The sequence below is a fragment of the Oncorhynchus mykiss genome, chromosome 3 (genome assembly GCF_057628025.1).
Source record: "Oncorhynchus mykiss isolate SJ-2025 chromosome 3, ASM5762802v1, whole genome shotgun sequence".
NCBI lineage: Eukaryota > Metazoa > Chordata > Actinopteri > Salmoniformes > Salmonidae > Oncorhynchus > Oncorhynchus mykiss.
The window spans coordinates 85,831,342-85,849,279 of record NC_143024.1 but is presented as its reverse complement, the minus strand read 5'-3'; the positions used below and the strand labels follow the sequence as shown (position 1 = coordinate 85,849,279).

The 17,938-nt window shown below is 42.2% G+C and overlaps 2 protein-coding genes across 5 annotated transcripts in view; one reads left to right on the top strand and one right to left on the bottom strand.

Annotated features, from left to right (window-relative positions):
• LOC110504735 (ubiquitin carboxyl-terminal hydrolase 9X) overlaps window positions 1-10,961 on the bottom strand; it is a 71,890-nt gene extending 60,929 nt beyond the window's left edge. For 2 of the 4 annotated variants that reach the window (XM_036975173.2, XM_036975175.2), the window contains exon 1: window positions 10,304-10,895. The gene's annotated coding sequence lies outside the window, so the exon portion shown is untranslated. Of the gene's footprint in view, window positions 1-10,303 lie in introns of all 4 variants that reach the window. The other 2 variants (XM_036975174.2, XM_036975176.2) reach the window with 2 other exon arrangements.
• Window positions 10,962-13,235: 2,274 nt separating this feature from the next.
• The window catches only part of LOC110520577 (mediator of RNA polymerase II transcription subunit 14), a 42,897-nt gene continuing 38,194 nt past the window's right edge, over window positions 13,236-17,938 (top strand). The window contains exons 1-6 of the mRNA XM_021597964.3: window positions 13,236-13,661; window positions 13,953-13,979; window positions 14,134-14,239; window positions 14,500-14,673; window positions 15,084-15,213; window positions 16,310-16,438. Coding sequence (XP_021453639.1) covers window positions 13,489-13,661; window positions 13,953-13,979; window positions 14,134-14,239; window positions 14,500-14,673; window positions 15,084-15,213; window positions 16,310-16,438 — 739 coding nt within the window. The 5' untranslated portion in view covers window positions 13,236-13,488. The remainder of the gene's footprint in view (window positions 13,662-13,952; window positions 13,980-14,133; window positions 14,240-14,499; window positions 14,674-15,083; window positions 15,214-16,309; window positions 16,439-17,938) is intronic.

The window sequence follows — 17,938 nt, the reverse complement described above, 5'->3', positions numbered from 1 at the left end:
GGACGCGATAGGAAAGATTTGAACATGGATCACGTCTACATTTTGTGTTAAATTAGGTATGCTTCTTTTTTATAGTCATCATGCGTTATCAAATAAGTTGTTTGGTGGCGTCAGTGACCACCTGTCAGGTGAGCCTGGCTCGCTGTGTTTAGATGAGGGATAGCAATAAAGAAGACATGGTGTACACTGAAATATGACTAATATGACTTTACCCTTGCATGATATAACATTGCAAGGGTAAAGATAAGCCTTCAATTCTTAAAACACTGTCAGTCAAGACACGTATCACTATGTGGGACGTATCACAACGATAGGGAACAATCTTCCGTATTTTCCCCCAGACACTTGCTTGCGTTCCGTGAGTGCAGTTAGAAAATAGTATTGTAGAGGCAATGTGCGGAAGTAAGACTGATAGGCATTACAGCGCTAACGTAATAAGGAACAACGGTACACAGAGGAACCGGTTTGGCCAACACCATCTCTGGCAGGCTGCTGCCGAGTCCGGGTGTTTTATTTCCCATTCACGTCAGCTGAGAGCTTGGCATGTACTGGTCGTCAGCATGACCATCAGTGAAACACGATAAGACCTGGCTGCAAACTCAGCACTTATTGGCACCACTTACGAGACGTCATAGCAAAAACAAACAGGCCTTATTTTCTAGCATTCTGGGCCGGTGTAGTCTTGTATAACATCCAGCCATAGCTAGCCATGCAAGCATTGGAATCAAACAAAGGTTTGGTTGTTATTCAGTCTGTGGTAAGAGGTGAAAAGACACATTTACTACGATGATATTGCTACTAACAACGTACAGCATTAAGTGGAAAAATATCAATCCTCAACAGATGGAAAGAACCTCATATTCAGCAGTGAGGCTGCCAACGAGCACTTTCCAAGGGCTGTAGTACAGAGAGAGTAGGCAGCAGTGTCTCCAGTTAAAACAGCCGGACATTGACACCATGGGCCTGACTCTGGAGAGGAAGAGGCCAAGACGACCTCAGAGACTGCTAGTATGGCAAGGATACAATGAATGCTAGTAGTGGAAATGCCCTCTATTGTATAAGGAAATGCCAGGGTGGGGGTCAATCCCATTACAATTCAAAAAGTTAACTAAACTCCAATTAAAATGTAAAAAATTCCTAATGGAAACACTGTCTCATGTCAGGTGGCGTCACTCCTCCTGGACACTCGTCCCTCAACCAATCTGTCTTGCAGGAAATGGAACTCTTATTCAAATTTGAATAGTGAGCATACGCCATTGAAAAAATGTAAACCCAGTTCCTAATTTTATTTATATAACTGCGCTCTTGTATGAGTCCATGAAATATGAAGAATAGCTTCCTAATTATTGCAAATGTTGTGACACAGTGATTTAATAGTTTGCAATTGTGAAAATAAAAACAAACTGGTAGCAATCTCCTGCACAAATTATGTGCAAGGATGTTGGTCGCCAGGCAGTGCAGTGACTTGATCAGCTGTGTGGTTGTGTTAAGCCAATCAAAAATACTATGATCCCCAAATGGGCACATTTATATGCCTATATTTTCCTTGCAGGCCAGGTAGCCTATAGGAATAAATCAAATCAAATTTTATTGGTCACATACACATGGTTAGCAGATGTTAATGCGAGTGTAGCGAAATGCTTGCGCTTCTAGTTCCGAACATGCAGTAATATCTAACAAGTCATCTAACAAATTCACAGCGACTACCTTACATACCTTACAAAAATGTTAAAGCTGCCGAGAATGGATATGCAAGATGCTCTTTGAATAAGGAAGTAGTCTATGGCACAGTACACACAATCAGAATATGTACATATAAAGATATGGATGCGCGTGCAGCCTAGGCAAGATGCAATATATGGTACAAAATAGTATATTCACTTGAGATGAGTAATGTAGGATATGTAAACATTATTAAAGTGGCATTATTTTAAGTGGCCAGTGAGTCTGTATGTTGGCAGCAGCCACTCAATGTTAGTGATGGCTGTTGAACAGTCTGATGGCCTTGAGATAGAAGCTGTTTTTCCAGTCGCTCGGTCCCAGCTTTGATGCACCTGTACTGACCTCACCTTCTGGATGATAGTGGGGTGAACAGGCAGTGGCTCAGGTGGTTGTTGTCCTTGATAATCTTTTTGGCCTTCCTGTGACATCGGGTGGTGTAGGTGTCCTGGAGGGCAGGTAGTTTGCCCCCAGTGATGCGTTGTGCAGACCTCACTAACCTCTGGAGAGTCTTGCAGTTGTGGACTTTGCAGTTACAGTACCAAGCGGTAATACAGCCCGACAGGATGCTCTCGATTATGCATCTGTAAAAGTTTGAGGGTTTCAGGTGACAAGCCAAATTTCTTCAGCCTCCTGAGGTTGAAGAGGTGCTGTTGCGCCTTCTTTACTACACTGTCTGTGTGGGTGGACCATTTTAGTTTGTCCGTGATGTGTACGCTGAGGAACTTAACTTTCCACCTTGTCCAATGCTGTTCCATCCATGTGGATAGGGGGTGCTCCCTCTTCTGTTCACAAATATCTCCTTGTTTTGTTGACATTGAGTGAGAAGTTATTTTCCTGACACCACACTGAGTGCCCTCACCTCCGCCCTGTAGGCTGTCGTTGTTGGTAATCAAGCCTACCACTGTAGACTTGTCTGCAAACTTGATGATTGAGTTGGAAGCGTGCATGGCCACACAGTCTTGGGTGAACAGGGAGTACAGGAGAGAGCTGAGAATGCACCCCTGTGGGGAGTGGAGATGTTGTTTTCTACCTTCACCATCTGGGGGAAGCCAGTCCAGGACCCAGTTGCACAGGGCAGGGTCGAGACCCAGGGTCTCAAGCTTAATGATGTGCTTGGAGGGAACTACAGCGTTGAATGCTGAGCTGTAGTCAACGAACAGCCTTCTTACATAGGTATTCCTCTTGTCCAGATGGGATAGGGCAGTGTGATGGCATCGTCTGTGGACCTATTGGAGCGGTAAGCAAATTGGAGTGGGTCTAGGGTATCAGGTAGGGTGGAGGTGATATGATCCTTGACTAGTCTTTCAAAGCACTTCATGACGACAGAAGTAAGTGCTACGGGGCGATAGTCATTTAGTTCAGTTACCTTAGCTTTCTTGGGAACAGGAACAGCGGTGGCCATCTTGAAGCATGTGTGGACAGCCGACTGGGATAGGGATTGATTGAATATGACTACTTCTATGTGTGCGCGTCCTTACTCAACATTGAAAAGGAGTGCTCCAAACAAAAGACAATGACTACATTTTATTGACAACTCGTAAATGGAATTAAATAAACCAAAACAACTTGCTTCTCACAAGTGTAGCAAAGGTCGTGCACTCTGGAAACAATGTGTCCACTTCAACAATGAAACCACGAAGACTGGAATAACATTGAATGCATCAAAATAAATTACCGTAACCAAAGCAATAAACATTGTAGATGAGAAACTATAGGAATTAACAGTAAATGTACTACTGGTGAAATACAGTACATTCGGTAAAAGTATACAGTATCAGTCAAAAGTTTGGACACCTACTAATTCAAGGGTTTTTCATTAATCTGACAATTTTCTACATGGTAGAATAATAGTGAAGACATCACAACAATGAAATAACACATATGGAATCATGTAGTAAGCAACAAAAAAAAAGTGTTACACAAAACAAAATACATTTTATATTTGAGAATCTTCAAACGAGTCACCCCCTCCTTGATGACAGCTTTGCACACTTGGCACTCTCTCAACCAGATTCACCTGGAATGCTTTTCCAACAGTCTTGAAGGAGTTCCCACATATGCTGAGCGCTTGTTGGCTGCTTTTCCTTCACTCTGCGGTCCAACTCATCCCAAACACACTCAATTGGGTTGAGGTCGGGTGATTGTGGAGGCCAGCACTCCAGCACTCTCCTTCTTGGTCAAATAGCCCTTGCACAGCCTGGAGGTGTGTCGAGTCATTGACCTGTTGAAAAACAAATGATAGTCCCACTAAGCGCAAACCACATGAGATGGCATATCGCTGCAGAATACTGTGGTAGCCATGCTGGTTAAGTGTGCCTTGAATTCTAAATAAATCACAGACTGTCACCAGCAAAGCACCCCGACACCATCACATCCTCCTCACTGCTTCACGGTGGGAACAACACATGCAGAGAACATCCGTTCACCTACTCTGCGTCTCACAAAGACACAAAGGTCAATTTGGACTCATCAGACCAAAGCCAGGATTTCCACAGATCTAATGTCCATTGCTTGTGTTTCTTGGCCCAAGCAAGTCTCTTCTTATTGGTGTCTTTTAGTAGTGGTTTCTTTGCAGCAATTCGACCATGAAGTCCCGATTCACAGAGTCTCCTCTGAAAAGTTGATGTTGAGATGTGTCTGTTACTTGAACTCTGTCAAGCATTTATTTGGGCTGCAATCTGAGGTGCAATCTGAATTGACGATTTCTGAGGCTGGTAACTCTAATAAACATATACTCTGCAGCAGAGGTAACTCTGGGTCTTCCTTTCTTGTGACGGTCCTCATGAGCCAGTTTCATCAGAGCGCTTGATGGTTTTTGCAACTGCACTTGAAGAAACTTCCAAAGTTCTTGAAATATTCCGGATTGACTGACATTCATGTCTTAAAGTAATGATGGACTGTCATTTTGCTTATTTGAGCTGTTCTTGCCATAATATGGACTTGGTCTTTTACCAAATAGGGCTATCTTCTGTATACCACCCCTAACTTGACACAACACAACTGACTGGCTCAAATGCATTGAGGAATGAAATTCCACAAATTAACTTAAGGCACACCTGTTAATTGGAATGCATTCCAGGTGACTACCTCATGAAGCTGGTTGAGAGAATGCCATGAGTGTACAAAGCTGTCAATGGCAAAGGGTGGCTACTTTGAAGAATCTCAGATATAAAATAAATTGATTTGTTTAACACGTTTTGGTTACTACATGATTCCATGTGTGTTATTTCAAAGTCTTCACTATTATTTTACAATTTCGAAAATAGTAAAAATAAAGAAAAACCCTGGAATGAGAAGGTGCATCCAAACTTTTGACTGGTACTGTATATGTAAACGCTTGACTAAAACAATCTCGGTCAACCAACAGCATGACGACCAAACAATTGACCAGTCAACTAATTGGGGTCAGCCCTAAAGTTTTTGCTAGCTTTCATGCCCATCTTCAAAATTACTGCTCATTGAAGCACAGTAATCCTTAGCTAGATGTGAAATAGATGACTGCCATGGAGTGTTACTTAAACAGGCTCATTCTGACAGTATAATGATCATCATACACGCAGCATAACCGGCATGCCAGTCAGCATGAAAAATGGTTAATAGCCAAGTGGATCATTGGCCTGCATTTCAGTGCTTGTAATGACACTAACGTCAGAGCTCTGTTGATGGGTTCTCAACAGTGCCCTCCGCTTGGAAGAATCACTGATCTAGGAATCAACCGCTTACAGAGGCCAAAAGCCACAAGACGGAAACTCTTACAGTGGCCAAAAGCCACAAGACGGAAACTCTTACAGTGGCCAAAAGCCACAAGACGGAAACTCTTAGTGGCCAAAAGCCACAAGACGGAAACTCTTAGTGGCCAAAAGCCACAAGACGGAAACTCTTAGTGGCCAAAAGCCACAAGACGGAAACTCTTAGTGGCCAAAAGCCACAAGACGGAAACTCTTAGTGGCCAAAAGCCACAAGACGGAAACTCTTAGTGGCCAAAAGCCACAAGACGGAAACTCTTAGTGGCCAAAAGCCACAAGACGGAAACTCTTAGTGGCCAAAAGCCACAAGACGGAAACTCTTAGTGGCCAAAAGCCACAAGACGGAAACTCTTAGTGGCCAAAAGCCACAAGACGGAAACTCTTAGTGGCCAAAAGCCACAAGACGGAAACTCTTAGTGGCCAAAAGCCACAAGACGGAAACTCTTAGTGGCCAAAAGCCACAAGACGGAAACTCTTAGTGGCCAAAAGCCACAAGACGGAAACTCTTAGTGGCCAAAAGCCACAAGACGGAAACTCTTAGTGGCCAAAAGCCACAAGACGGAAACTCTTAGTGGCCAAAAGCCACAAGACGGAAACTCTTAGTGGCCAAAAGCCACAAGACGGAAACTCTTAGTGGCCAAAAGCCACAAGACGGAAACTCTTAGTGGCCAAAAGCCACAAGACGGAAACTCTTACAGTGGCCAAAAGCCACAAGACGGAAACTCTTACAGTGGCCAAAAGCCACAAGACGGAAACTCTTACAGTGGCCAAAAGCCACAAGACGGAAACTCTTACAGTGGCCAAAAGCCACAAGACGGAAATTCTTGGTTTGTGCTTTGCTTATAAAAACAAAGGGTTAAGGATGGAAATCATCTGGGATGGATGGGGTTCATGTAAGACGACCGCACTCAGGTAATCCCCTGCACAATCCCCTAGCAATGGCCATCAAGATATATCTCAAACGTTTTAGATTGAGCAATAACAAGCTAAACAAAACAATTCTTCAGTGACGAATCCCCAATCTAATATTCATCCAATTGAGATCAGAAGGAAAACCAAAAGAACAGGCCTAAGCACGTGACGCTGATATCATGAAAACTGTTAGGAGAGATTGAGAGCAGACGATGGATATCCAACGATGGAAATGTGACATACTGTACTTACTGCTCGCTTTTCCTACTACCATAAGCCCCTGACCAGATGGAAACTTAACAGTTATTTTACAAACCACATTAGGCTGGAATTGGAAATGAATCATACACCATTTAGAGTTTAGTCTTATTCTTGACATGTACAGAGGTGGTGGAGGCACACAGTGTTTTAGGATTTGAACTTTGAACAGTATAAAGCAAAGACATCAACTTTCTCAGTTTCAGACAAGAGAGGGGATTTCCTGAAGTAACCATGGGATCGGTTGGCCAGGAAGCAGGCGATATATTTCTCATCCCTTTCGCTTTCACTCTCTTTTACAATTCTGTTCCAGACCAACACAGAATGTCTGGATGAAATACAAATGTATGCTTTTTCCCCCTCTGTCTTTGCAAAAACTGTTCAACCACTTAGCGATATAAAAAATACTTCCTTGAAGAAAAAGCCAAAATCAGCAGCATCTTTATCAAAATATATAGTTTCAATATCTAGCCTATAGAAACGCAAAGCCTCAACTTCATATAAAGTCTATGAGAAAGTCATCACCATAAGTTCTATTCTCCCTCCAGCTCGAAGGTACAATCTGGTTTATAACCACACCATGCACACTGAGCTTGTATGTCCCAACAAAGGCCAACTGCAGTTCCAGAGGACACAAAGGCCATAAGGATGAGTATTATTAAATCTCTCTGTCCTCTCCACCCAGCTGAAAGCCTGGGTAGCGTTCAGTCTGGTGTAACTGATGTGAAATGGCTAGCTAGTTAGCGGGGTGCGCGCTAATAGAGTTTCAATCGGTGATGTCACTCGCTTTTGTGGAGCGATGGGTAACGATGCTTCAAGGGTGGCTGTTGTTGATGTGTGCAGAGGGTCCCTGGTTCGAGCCCAGGTAGGGGCGAGGAGAGGGACGGAAGCTAAACTGTTACAACACTACAATAGAAATATATTGAGTAGAATAGATATACATTCCTCTCTCTGACATGACGAGTAGAGAATTATGTCTGATGATATATTCATGGCATTTCTATCTGCAAAGTTCAGTATGTTGCATCCTCCTGAACACATATGTGGTTGCAAGGACGACCCCAGTCTTGCCTGGCAGAGACACAATATGACTGGAAATCCAAGCCACCCCAGTTCGGAACAAGAAGGTTTGATCATGTATTCCCTACACATGATATTTCCTTCATAGGCCTTGATCTATTCGGCGACATATTTAAATGGTTGGGTCTGGCAATGGACTGGCTGTGACTAAGTTTGTGATGTCATTAAAGAAACCACCGCAGCTGTGCTGTTCTGGTAGAGCTGGAGAGCTCTGGGTGTGCTCGCGTCCGTGCGAGTTCTCTGATCAACACCTGGCTGCTTTACTCTTTGATGTTAGGTAGCTATAATGAGATACTTGTTTTTTTTTATGATTGAGAACAGCTTTATCATTCCAGAGAGGACATTGGTAACATGATAATTAAACACAAAACTAAACTCAGATTCAAGCCCTGCAAAACACAATCCGATCAAACAGTGATTAGGTGCAACCCTAAGCGCCAATTTGGTGCAACCCAAAAAGCCAAAAGTGATTCTGCTGATATGTCATCTTCAGGAGATGCCTGGGTGTGGTAGTAGTAGGTCTACATTTTTTTAAGGATTCTAAATGATCTGCAGCACTGTGTTCACATTTGTATCCGTCTGCTAGTGGTGAATTCAGTAACTTAACAAATTGAGTGAACTTTTGAGGTACTGAAACTGAGACATTTCCTGTCCTTAGCAGGTGGCCACTGGCGTCAGAAACATGCCATTAAAATGCTTCTACTGCAGGACATTCCCTAGAGAGCCCAGCTCAAAACCACACTATTGAGTAGGCTACCGTTGGATCCTCATAAGTGATGAATGCATTTAGCCACTGCTAATTAAGCGACAGCATATTGCACAAAGAAAACACCAGTCAGTCAGTGATCATTCCTTCTAAATCAGTAACTGCAAATTGAAAATGATACCATACCGAATGGCACTGTGAAACAAGGGAGGTCATCCTCTGTTCAACATCCTTCAGCCTCTAACTGGAGGACTAGCTAATAACACAAATACTGTTGCGGCCTGTCGGGCTGGCTAGCTCTTTAAACATCACTGGCTGGCTATGTCATGTGAAATGGGCCTTGAATTACAGCTGTAACCCGAATGACAGGGGCCACTAGACGGTATGGGCCAAACCTGAGAGTTCAGCCCTAAATCACTCAGAAACAAGCTATGTCCATGACGACATTGGAGGTGAAATTGTATATGTATGTGTATATATATATATATATATATATATATATATATAGCCATCGATCTAGCTGATTAGCCATTTATATTTTTTCCACCACTCTGATAAGATCACTATGAATACAGTCACTGACTAACGTTAGTTAGCATTTTGCAAGGATGTTTTTGGCAAGTAAGTTAATTGACAGGCAATAGATTTCGCATTCGTTTACAAGTTTTTTAAAATAAATTATATATCATATTACAGCTGACCAAACAGGTCCATGATTCTGTAGCCACATCTTCATCTATGCTAGCTACTTAAAATACATCCAACACGGGTGTATCTGTCAACTTGGCTAGAGAGCTAGCTACTGTAGTTCGCTAACGTAACGTTGAGTTGGTTGGCTGTGTGATCTGCTTGCATTCATCATCAAGGAAATTAAGATCGTATTCCAAAATCAGAAATGTCATATCATTACACTTCGAAATATCAAGACAATAAAATGTGGTAAAAACAGCTAGGTTGCTAAATTGGAAGCTAGCTAGCTAACAACAACCGTATTAAGTCTGATATCGCAGTGCGATCCGTCACTTGAAGGCCTAGTTTCCAAGCGCAGTTTTCCAGGCCTTTGCCTAGCCAGCAACTGTAACCGTTGATACACATTCATTAGGGTAGTTGTAGAAGGTAGCTGGATATCTGGCAAGATTTAGACACATACTACGAATTCATCGTTTTGAAACATTTGCATTTCAGCAGACAATGCGCTAACGTTTGCTAGTTAAGGAGCAGGCCGCGCAACCACGTCAATAGTCAAGATGTTTTATTGTGCTTCTCGCTAACCTTTATAACTCCTCTAGTCAACATGGACAAGTTAGCTAGTTAGGCGTATCTACAGTTGTCACGGCGCGACATTTCTGGATTTAACCCCCATCAAAACAACTCAGACATCTGGTTCAGGGGTGGGGAACCGTCTGTCATTACGTTAACTAGCTAAAGAGCTCGACAGCTAATTGAAACGTCAACTAGTTAGCTGATATCGACCCGGCTTTCAATAACGTTAATGTTCACGAGCTAGCTAACGGTTAGCTAACCGTTAGTTTAGCTAGCCAACTCCACATTGACTTGTTTCCCCCTGTCAGTGGGTGAGTCAGACAGTAACTTGGTAAACTTAACGTACAGTAGCTAACTACGTTAAATACGTTAGCTACCTTATCTATTCTGGCAGAACTAATAACATTACTTAGACAGCCAGCTAGCTAACATTCTCCAATCCAAGTTAAAATTATTTAATGATTAACGACGCGAATCATAGTATTTCAGTCCAAGACATTTCTAACAAAATGAATAACGTTAGAGCTAGCTAACGTTACCAAGTCAGCTGCCATTACCCGCATCCACCAGCTGATGTTAACAGTGCAAGCTAACGTTAGTTGCTATAACCACTTACCAGGAATTTGATAGGACTTCTCCTCTATTAACGAGCTACTCCAGCCTTGACGAGTGTGTCGTTGTTTATTACATAAATGTGCCCTGTATCTTGCTATTTCATTTGAAGCTCTGTCAGTTAGAATAATCTGGTTCCTTGGTTGTTGTTTTTTTTTGTCAGCTCTTGGGTGTTTTTCCTGCGTCACCAGCGAGCTAACAGCCCCACCAAGTCTATCTAGAGACTAGCGGATCTCTTGTCAGTTCGGTCCTAGCCAGTCAGTCACAACTTGCCGCTAGTGAACTGCTTCAATATGGCGGAAGCGCAGTCCTGAACAACGTGAAAACAGATGTCAAACGGTTTTCCCGAACTCTAAATGTCAACATTAGTTAAACAGCCAACTATCTATTATGTGGAGAACAACTTCGCAAATGGAACCTGTGCTGACTGGTAACAAAAAATCAATACAATGTAGAATAGATGGTTGACTCCAACCCCGATATTGGTTTCCCTTATCCAGGATTTTCTTCAACTCCCATACTCATTGCTTGCTGAATCAAAATGGATTTTTGTAGGACTACATGTCGCCTCCTGCTGTCATGGATCTGTTGAGTCTGTCAGTCAGACATTCTATAACAAACATTTATCAGTGTGCAATGGATACATATGATCTATCATAAATGGTGTATTATTGGGCGCCTAAGACAGTGTATATTTCAGTTGGCCAAGGAGCAAAACCAATGTTCTGTTCAAATTCCAGTAGGAGTGCACATCCCTTCCTCCAAAATGAGACCCCTTCTAGGGGTAGGCGGGTCCCCTTTGCCCTTCCCTAGAGAGGTAGCCCTTCTCAACACTTCTCTGTAGAACTGTGAGGAGGGTGCTGGTCTGCCAACTGATAGACATATGAGGAGGGGTCAGGTTACTAATCTTAGTCTCTCTGGGAACATAGAAAAAGATTAAACAGAATACTCAAAGGCTTAAAGTCCAGTGTCATTTGGTTAAGATCAGAAACCTGCACAGTACCAGGGGAGTGGATATGAATGAATGAACTATGAACTACTGTTGGGAGACTGCAGAGAGACAGAGACACAGCGAGAGATAGAGAAAGAGAGAGAGAGAGAGGGAGAGAGATATATTATTGTATATTATCTACCTCACTTGCTTTGGCAATGTTAACACATGTTTCCCATGCCAATAAAGTCCCTTGAATTGAATAGAGAGAGAGAGAGAGAGAGAGAGGGAGAGAGTGAGAGTGAGAGAGAGAGAGAAAGGGCGCTCAACTGCTGACTCACTGGACAGCCATAGTCCAGCGGCTAAAGTGGGATTAACCCCTGCACACACATTTCCCCTCTAGACTATATATATGTGTGTGTGTGTGTGTTCGTGCAAGTGTGTACGTGTGTGTGTGTGTGTTTCTAGCACTTTCCCTTTATCTCACCTTTTGTGCATTGACCCTCATGCCCTTCATCTGTCCTGTCAGTGGTTTGAAATGACAGCAAGGGCAAAGCTGTTCTTGAAATCTACAAGGAGGTGAAGCACTCTGGTAAAGTCATAATCTGACCATATACTGTTGTCTCTGTTCTCCCCAGAGCTGTCACAATTCCAGACAAGGCATCCATGTAACGCAATAATAGTTTGACAAAAATAAGACGATTGTCACTTGTTTGATTCACAGTAAGATTCTGTGTTAATGTTTTGATTCCCATGTTATTTTGCAGGCATGCCATATTGACATAAAGCTACGTATAATTGTGCAAAAGGGAAAAGGAAATGAATGGAAAAGTAATTCCTATGACCTGCCTCTGGGAATTGAGGAGTCAGCAGGTATTCCAATCAGAATTCCACCCTAATACCTTTACCATTGACTCTGGCGCTGCCAACATAATCTATGGCTTGAATTGTTTTTCTTAACCAGCCATTCAGGTCCATGGGGAGTTGAAATGTATCAAATTGTATACTGAAGTTGAATTACATTTATTTGACAGGGACAATGTACATCAATCCTCAAATATATAATATGTACACCAGTGTATGTATCTATTTGTTTTGTCCTTTATTATGTTTTGTCTGTATGTTCTCCTCAGGGATAAATAAGGTCTATCAGTCCAGTGGTGGAAAAAGTACCCAATTGTCCTACTAGAGTAAAAGTAGTGGTACCTTAATTGAAAATTACTTAACTAAAAGTGAGTCACCCAGTAAAATTTTACTTGAGTAAAAGTCTAAAAGTATTTGCTTTTAAATATAGTTAAGTGTCAAAAGTAAATGTAATTGCAAAAATATACTTAAGTATCAAAAGCACAAGTATAAATAATTCCAAATGGCTTATATTAACCAAACGGCACATTTTTAAAAATGGATTTAAACACAATTTGCTAATATGTTTTATGTTTTATTATATTTGCTAATATGCTAATATGTACTTTTCGGTGTCAGGAAAAATGTATGGAGTAAAAACTACATTATTTTCTTTAGGAAATCTGTGAAGTAAAAGTTGTCAAAATTATAAATAGTAAAGTAATGTACAGATACCCCCAAAACGACTTAAGTAGTACTTAAAAGTATTTTTACTTAAGTACTTTACGCCACTGTATCTGTCATATGATCTGTCTAAGTAACTAAAATGTCATGCACCATTTCCAGTACGAAATGACAGGAGGACATATTATAAAAGCCGAATAGACATTATAAATGTGGTGGATGTTTCAAACTATGAGGAAAATATTTTATGTACTTAAAATACCACTGATTGGTTACATTTATTATCGCTCACAGAACCACTGGCGCTGATCAGGGGCCAGTTTGATTGTTTATTGCCTGAACTAATTGACAAAAACCTAGTGAATGAACACTGATCCTGGGACAGCAGAGTAAACACTAGCGACTCCTTTCGTTTGGTTATGTTAATGATTGTTTCTCCAGTCCATGAAATCCGTCTACGGGTATTCCCTTCGACCTAACAGTGATCACTTCCCGTCAGACAGTAAAGATGGCGGTTGAACAGCATTGAATATGTTCTGTAATAAGCCATTAAAACGCGGGTATTTGCCAATGTTTCAATGGGGCGAAGACGCCGAGCCCCTACTTAATAATTACGTCGCGCGAAATGATATAGAATATGTGTAACATTTGTTCCAGTTTGAAGTAATTGCGAGTCGATAGTTTACATTTTTTTCGGTCTCCACCGGTGGAGCTTTCCTTGTTATTTTAAAATGGCTCCAGTGCAGATTGGATCAGATGGGCAACTGGTCCCTATCGGGGGTCCCACCTCGGCCACCCAACCGCCTTCGTCCGGACCCCAGGCGACGCAAGGGGTCCGGCTGAGCCTGCTGATTGAGTTTCTCCTGCAGAGGACCTACCATGAAATCACCCTGTTGGGTGAACTGTAAGTAGCTAATGACGAGACTCCGTCAAGTGGGCTGTTGATGTTGACTCTTATTATATCTGATCCAGGTCCATCAGGCTCAAAATAGTGGTTATGATGTGTTTTGTTTCATGGCAAAGCGATTGGAAAGTAGATAGTTGTGCATGTAGACTACTTGGAATCTTTTCTTTCAACCATTTATTTCACCCGTGCGTCCATATTAATTGAGATTTCTTTATTTTCTGTGTTCATATGGTGTGGTAAAATTATGTTGTCTGAAAGTTACCCATAACGTTTCTGTCCTTCTTGCAGTCTACCCAGAAAAACAGACATGGAAAGGTAAGTGTGTCTCTTGGTTCACTCGGTGTGCTCACTGATGAAATTGACTTGTCAAAATGGTAATGTTGTGTTGTATGTGACAGGCACCTTTTTGCCTCTTTGACCATTGGTGCCGATGAGTATGAAAACCTTTCTACTGTACTGTTTCTGACAGAAAAATCGAGATCGTTCAGTTTTCTAGTCGGACCAGGCAGCTGTTTGTTCGTCTCCTTGCCCTGGTGAAATGGGCCAGCAACGCTGGGAAGGTGGAAAAGTGTGCGGTATGTAAGCAAGACTACAGTACTCTACTACACCAATCATATTCTCACAGTGGGCATACACAACCAGATACTAGATTGAGTTATGCACATACAAGTCCAACTGTCTCACAATTTTTCCCACTGATATCAATGCATTGTTTATGTGAAAGTTTGAGTTAGGCCTACTTGCACATTATTAAAATTAGAACTACTTAGTAGTCATTAACAGTCGTAAGCTAACCTGACCTCTAACCCCTAACCTCTGGTTTCCACGGAAACAGATGATCTCCAGCTTCCTGGACCAGCAGGCCTTCTTGTTTGTGGACACGGCTGACAGGCTGGCATCGCTGGCGAGGGACGCCCTGGTGCACGCACGCCTACCCAGCTTTGCCATCCCGTTTGCCATTGATGTGCTCACCACTGGCTCATACCCGCGCCTGCCCACCTGCATACGAGTAAGACACCCCTAACTGGTCTGTGTTGTCCCTCTTTCTGTTATTTATTATTATTGTATTGGTGTCTTTTGGCCTCTTGACTAGGCCTCTTTATTATAAATGAGAGCTGGTTCTCTGTTGACTTGCCTGGTTAAAGTAGTGCTCACTGGTCAAATAGAATGAGGCGTCTGATACCTCTGTGTTTATTAGCTACTGTAGCTGAAGTAGCCATGGTGACTGCCTGGTTTAGCCAGCAATTTTGTCCTTCATGTACTCTGTACTCTTCATTTGTGTGCATGATGTACATATGTGCACAAACACATAAACCCTTAGTGGGTTACCACCACCATCTGGACGGGAGTGTGGAATAGGAACGGAGAAATCTGAAGCCCTATTTGAGTCAGTGCATTGACAGCTGTGTGTGTGTGTAGGATAAAATCATTCCTCCAGATCCCATCACTAAAGTGGAGAAACAGACAACCCTGAACCAGCTCAATCAGATCCTGCGACATCGTCTTGTCACAACAGACCTACCACCTCAGCTAGCCAACCTCACCGTGGGTAAGAAACACACACACGCATAGCCGCACACACACAGGTTTCCATTGAAATCCTTGGGCGGGCCACTGAGGCATCCCGAAAAAACACTTAAGTCCAAATAGTGTAAAAAAATATATATATTTTGTGGACACCCCTTCAAATGAGTGGATTCGGTCATTTCAGTTACTCCCATTGCTGACAGGTGTATAAAATCGAGTACACAGCCATGCAATCTTCATAGACAAACATTGGCAGTAGAATGGCCCGTACTGAAGAGCTCAGTGACTTTCAATGTGGCACCGTCATAGGATTCCACCTTTCCAACAAGTCAGTTTGTTAAATTGTTGTCATGCTAGAGCTGCCCCTGTCAACTGTAAGTGCTGTTATGGTGAATTGGAAGCATCTAGGAGCAACAACGGCTCAGCCGCAAAGTGGTAGGCCACACAAGCTCACAGAACGGGACCGCAACGTCAGCACAAGACCTGTTCATCGGGAGCTTTATGAAATGGGTTTCCATGTCCGATCAGCCGCACACAAGTCTAAAATCACAATGCTAAACATCGATGTAAAGCTCACCTCCATTAGACTCTGGAGGGGTGGAAACGCGTTCTCTGGAGCCTTACACCTTTGGGATGAATTGGAACGCAGTCTGCGAGCCAGGCCTATTCGCCCAACATCAGTGCCCAACCTCACTGATGCTGTTGTGACTGAAGTCCCCGCAGTAATGTTGTATTATGTTTGCTCGAAAGATCACAGCATTAGCAATGGCAAAATGCATAGAATAAGAAATTAGCATTAAAACTGCAAAATATTCTCTCAGTTCCATGGGAGACTATGTGGAATTTTAGTAAATTAGCTTTAAAAAATAAAGCAATTTCACTCCGGTCCATGGAGAAATGTGTTGAATTGCAGAGAATTTGCTTTAATATTCCAAAAGTTCTCTACACCATTAAATCCAACGGAGCCCCCGAGGGGTGGGCCACACCCCCTTTTTTTTTGTTCCAGGAAGTGAAAAAAACTACTCCCACACAAAGCTGGCCAACCTCTCCATGGGTAAACATCACACAGCAAGACAGTTTCTGGCTATTGAAAAGGTGGCAACCATTGTGTGTTGTAGTTAACGGGCGTGTGAAGTTCCGCGTGGAGGGGGAGTTTGAGGCCACTCTGACAGTGATGGGGGATGACCCAGATATTCCTTGGAGACTCTTGAAGCTGGAGATACTGGTGGAGGACAAGGAGACTGGAGGTAAGATACACAACACCTGAAAGACCACACACCAAACACACAGAACCCAATGCTAACACACCAATCTAGGATTAGAGCTAATCTAGGTTTTGTAAATCTAGGTTTATAATTAATCAGAGATGTGTTCCACCACTTTATTTTTTAAATCTGAATCAGTAAATCTAACCGTTTTAAACTATTATTAGTGACATTTTACACCGAAATGAGGTATTTTGTGAGTTGAAACAAAGTAGCTAGCCTACTTGACAAATGATGCCACAAAGTTGCTGTTCCTTGATAAAATAATAACAATGTAACGTTAGAACTACTGCAACTCCATTGTGAAAGGTTATCATGGGTTGGCTAATTTTTAAATAAAATCTGTTATTTGCCAGTACTAGACAAAAAACAAATGTGTTAGCTAACGTTAGCTACTGTAGCTAGCTAGTTTATAAACCAAGCTAGTTAGCATCCAATATTATTTAGCCATTTATTATCTGTCAGCTCGCCAAGTTCAAATTTCTCCGCTTGTCGGCGCTGATGGAGGAATTTAGTACCCTACTGGAGGATAAAAAGACAGACAACACAACTGTCAACCGTACTGGAGGATAAAAAGACAGACAACACAACTGTCAAAAAGAAGTTAGACACCTGGGCCATTTTATGCGATAAATGTAATGGCTCGACACGGGTTAAAGAGAAGAGGGACACAAATCAGATGAAAGCGTGCTGGAGTTTTTCTTAAAGCAAGAGCTAAAAAGGATTCAGCAGAGGAGGGGCGGGGGCTATTTCAGACCTGAGCCGGAGGGGGGGCCTCCCTCCAAGGGAATTGATCCTATCACTCAGGAAATATGCGAGATGATTCCCCAGCAGTTTGCCCCTCTCCATAACCGCTATGATGACGACGGACAACTTGACCCACCAATATTTAGTAAGCATAAATAACTGGTAAATATCTGCTTATAATGCAAGTTAAAACTAGCATTAACACTACTTCACTACAATGTCAACGTTATCAGGCCCGTTACAGCAAGTTGCATAAAATCATCATTCGTACCAAGGCTGGGCATATCATAAACTCCAATTTAATTGTTGTACAAAATGGGCACGTAAATAGCCTACTAATAATTATCATAAAACTCAACAGGATTAAACCTGTCTCTAATTATTCTCAGAGGAACTCTCCACAGAAGATATGCTTCCATTTTATTAGTTAAACTACCTCAAGTGGCAGTTTAGAATTGCTCTCCAATCTAAATTGTTTGTTAACAGGCTTAAAATTAATCTACCTTTAAAGTGAAAACGTAATTTAAATTAAGTCCTTCCTCTAATCTAACTAGGATTAAATTAAATCTAGGTTTAACATTTGATGCAGCAAGATTAATAGACACATCTTGATTTAGCCCAGTTTAAGAGTTAATCCATATTGGGGCAACCCATCCCTACTGTACAACTCTCACCAACTTGATCTACTGTAGATTATAATTATTCTGGTCCTGATGCGCAGGAGGAATCATGAAT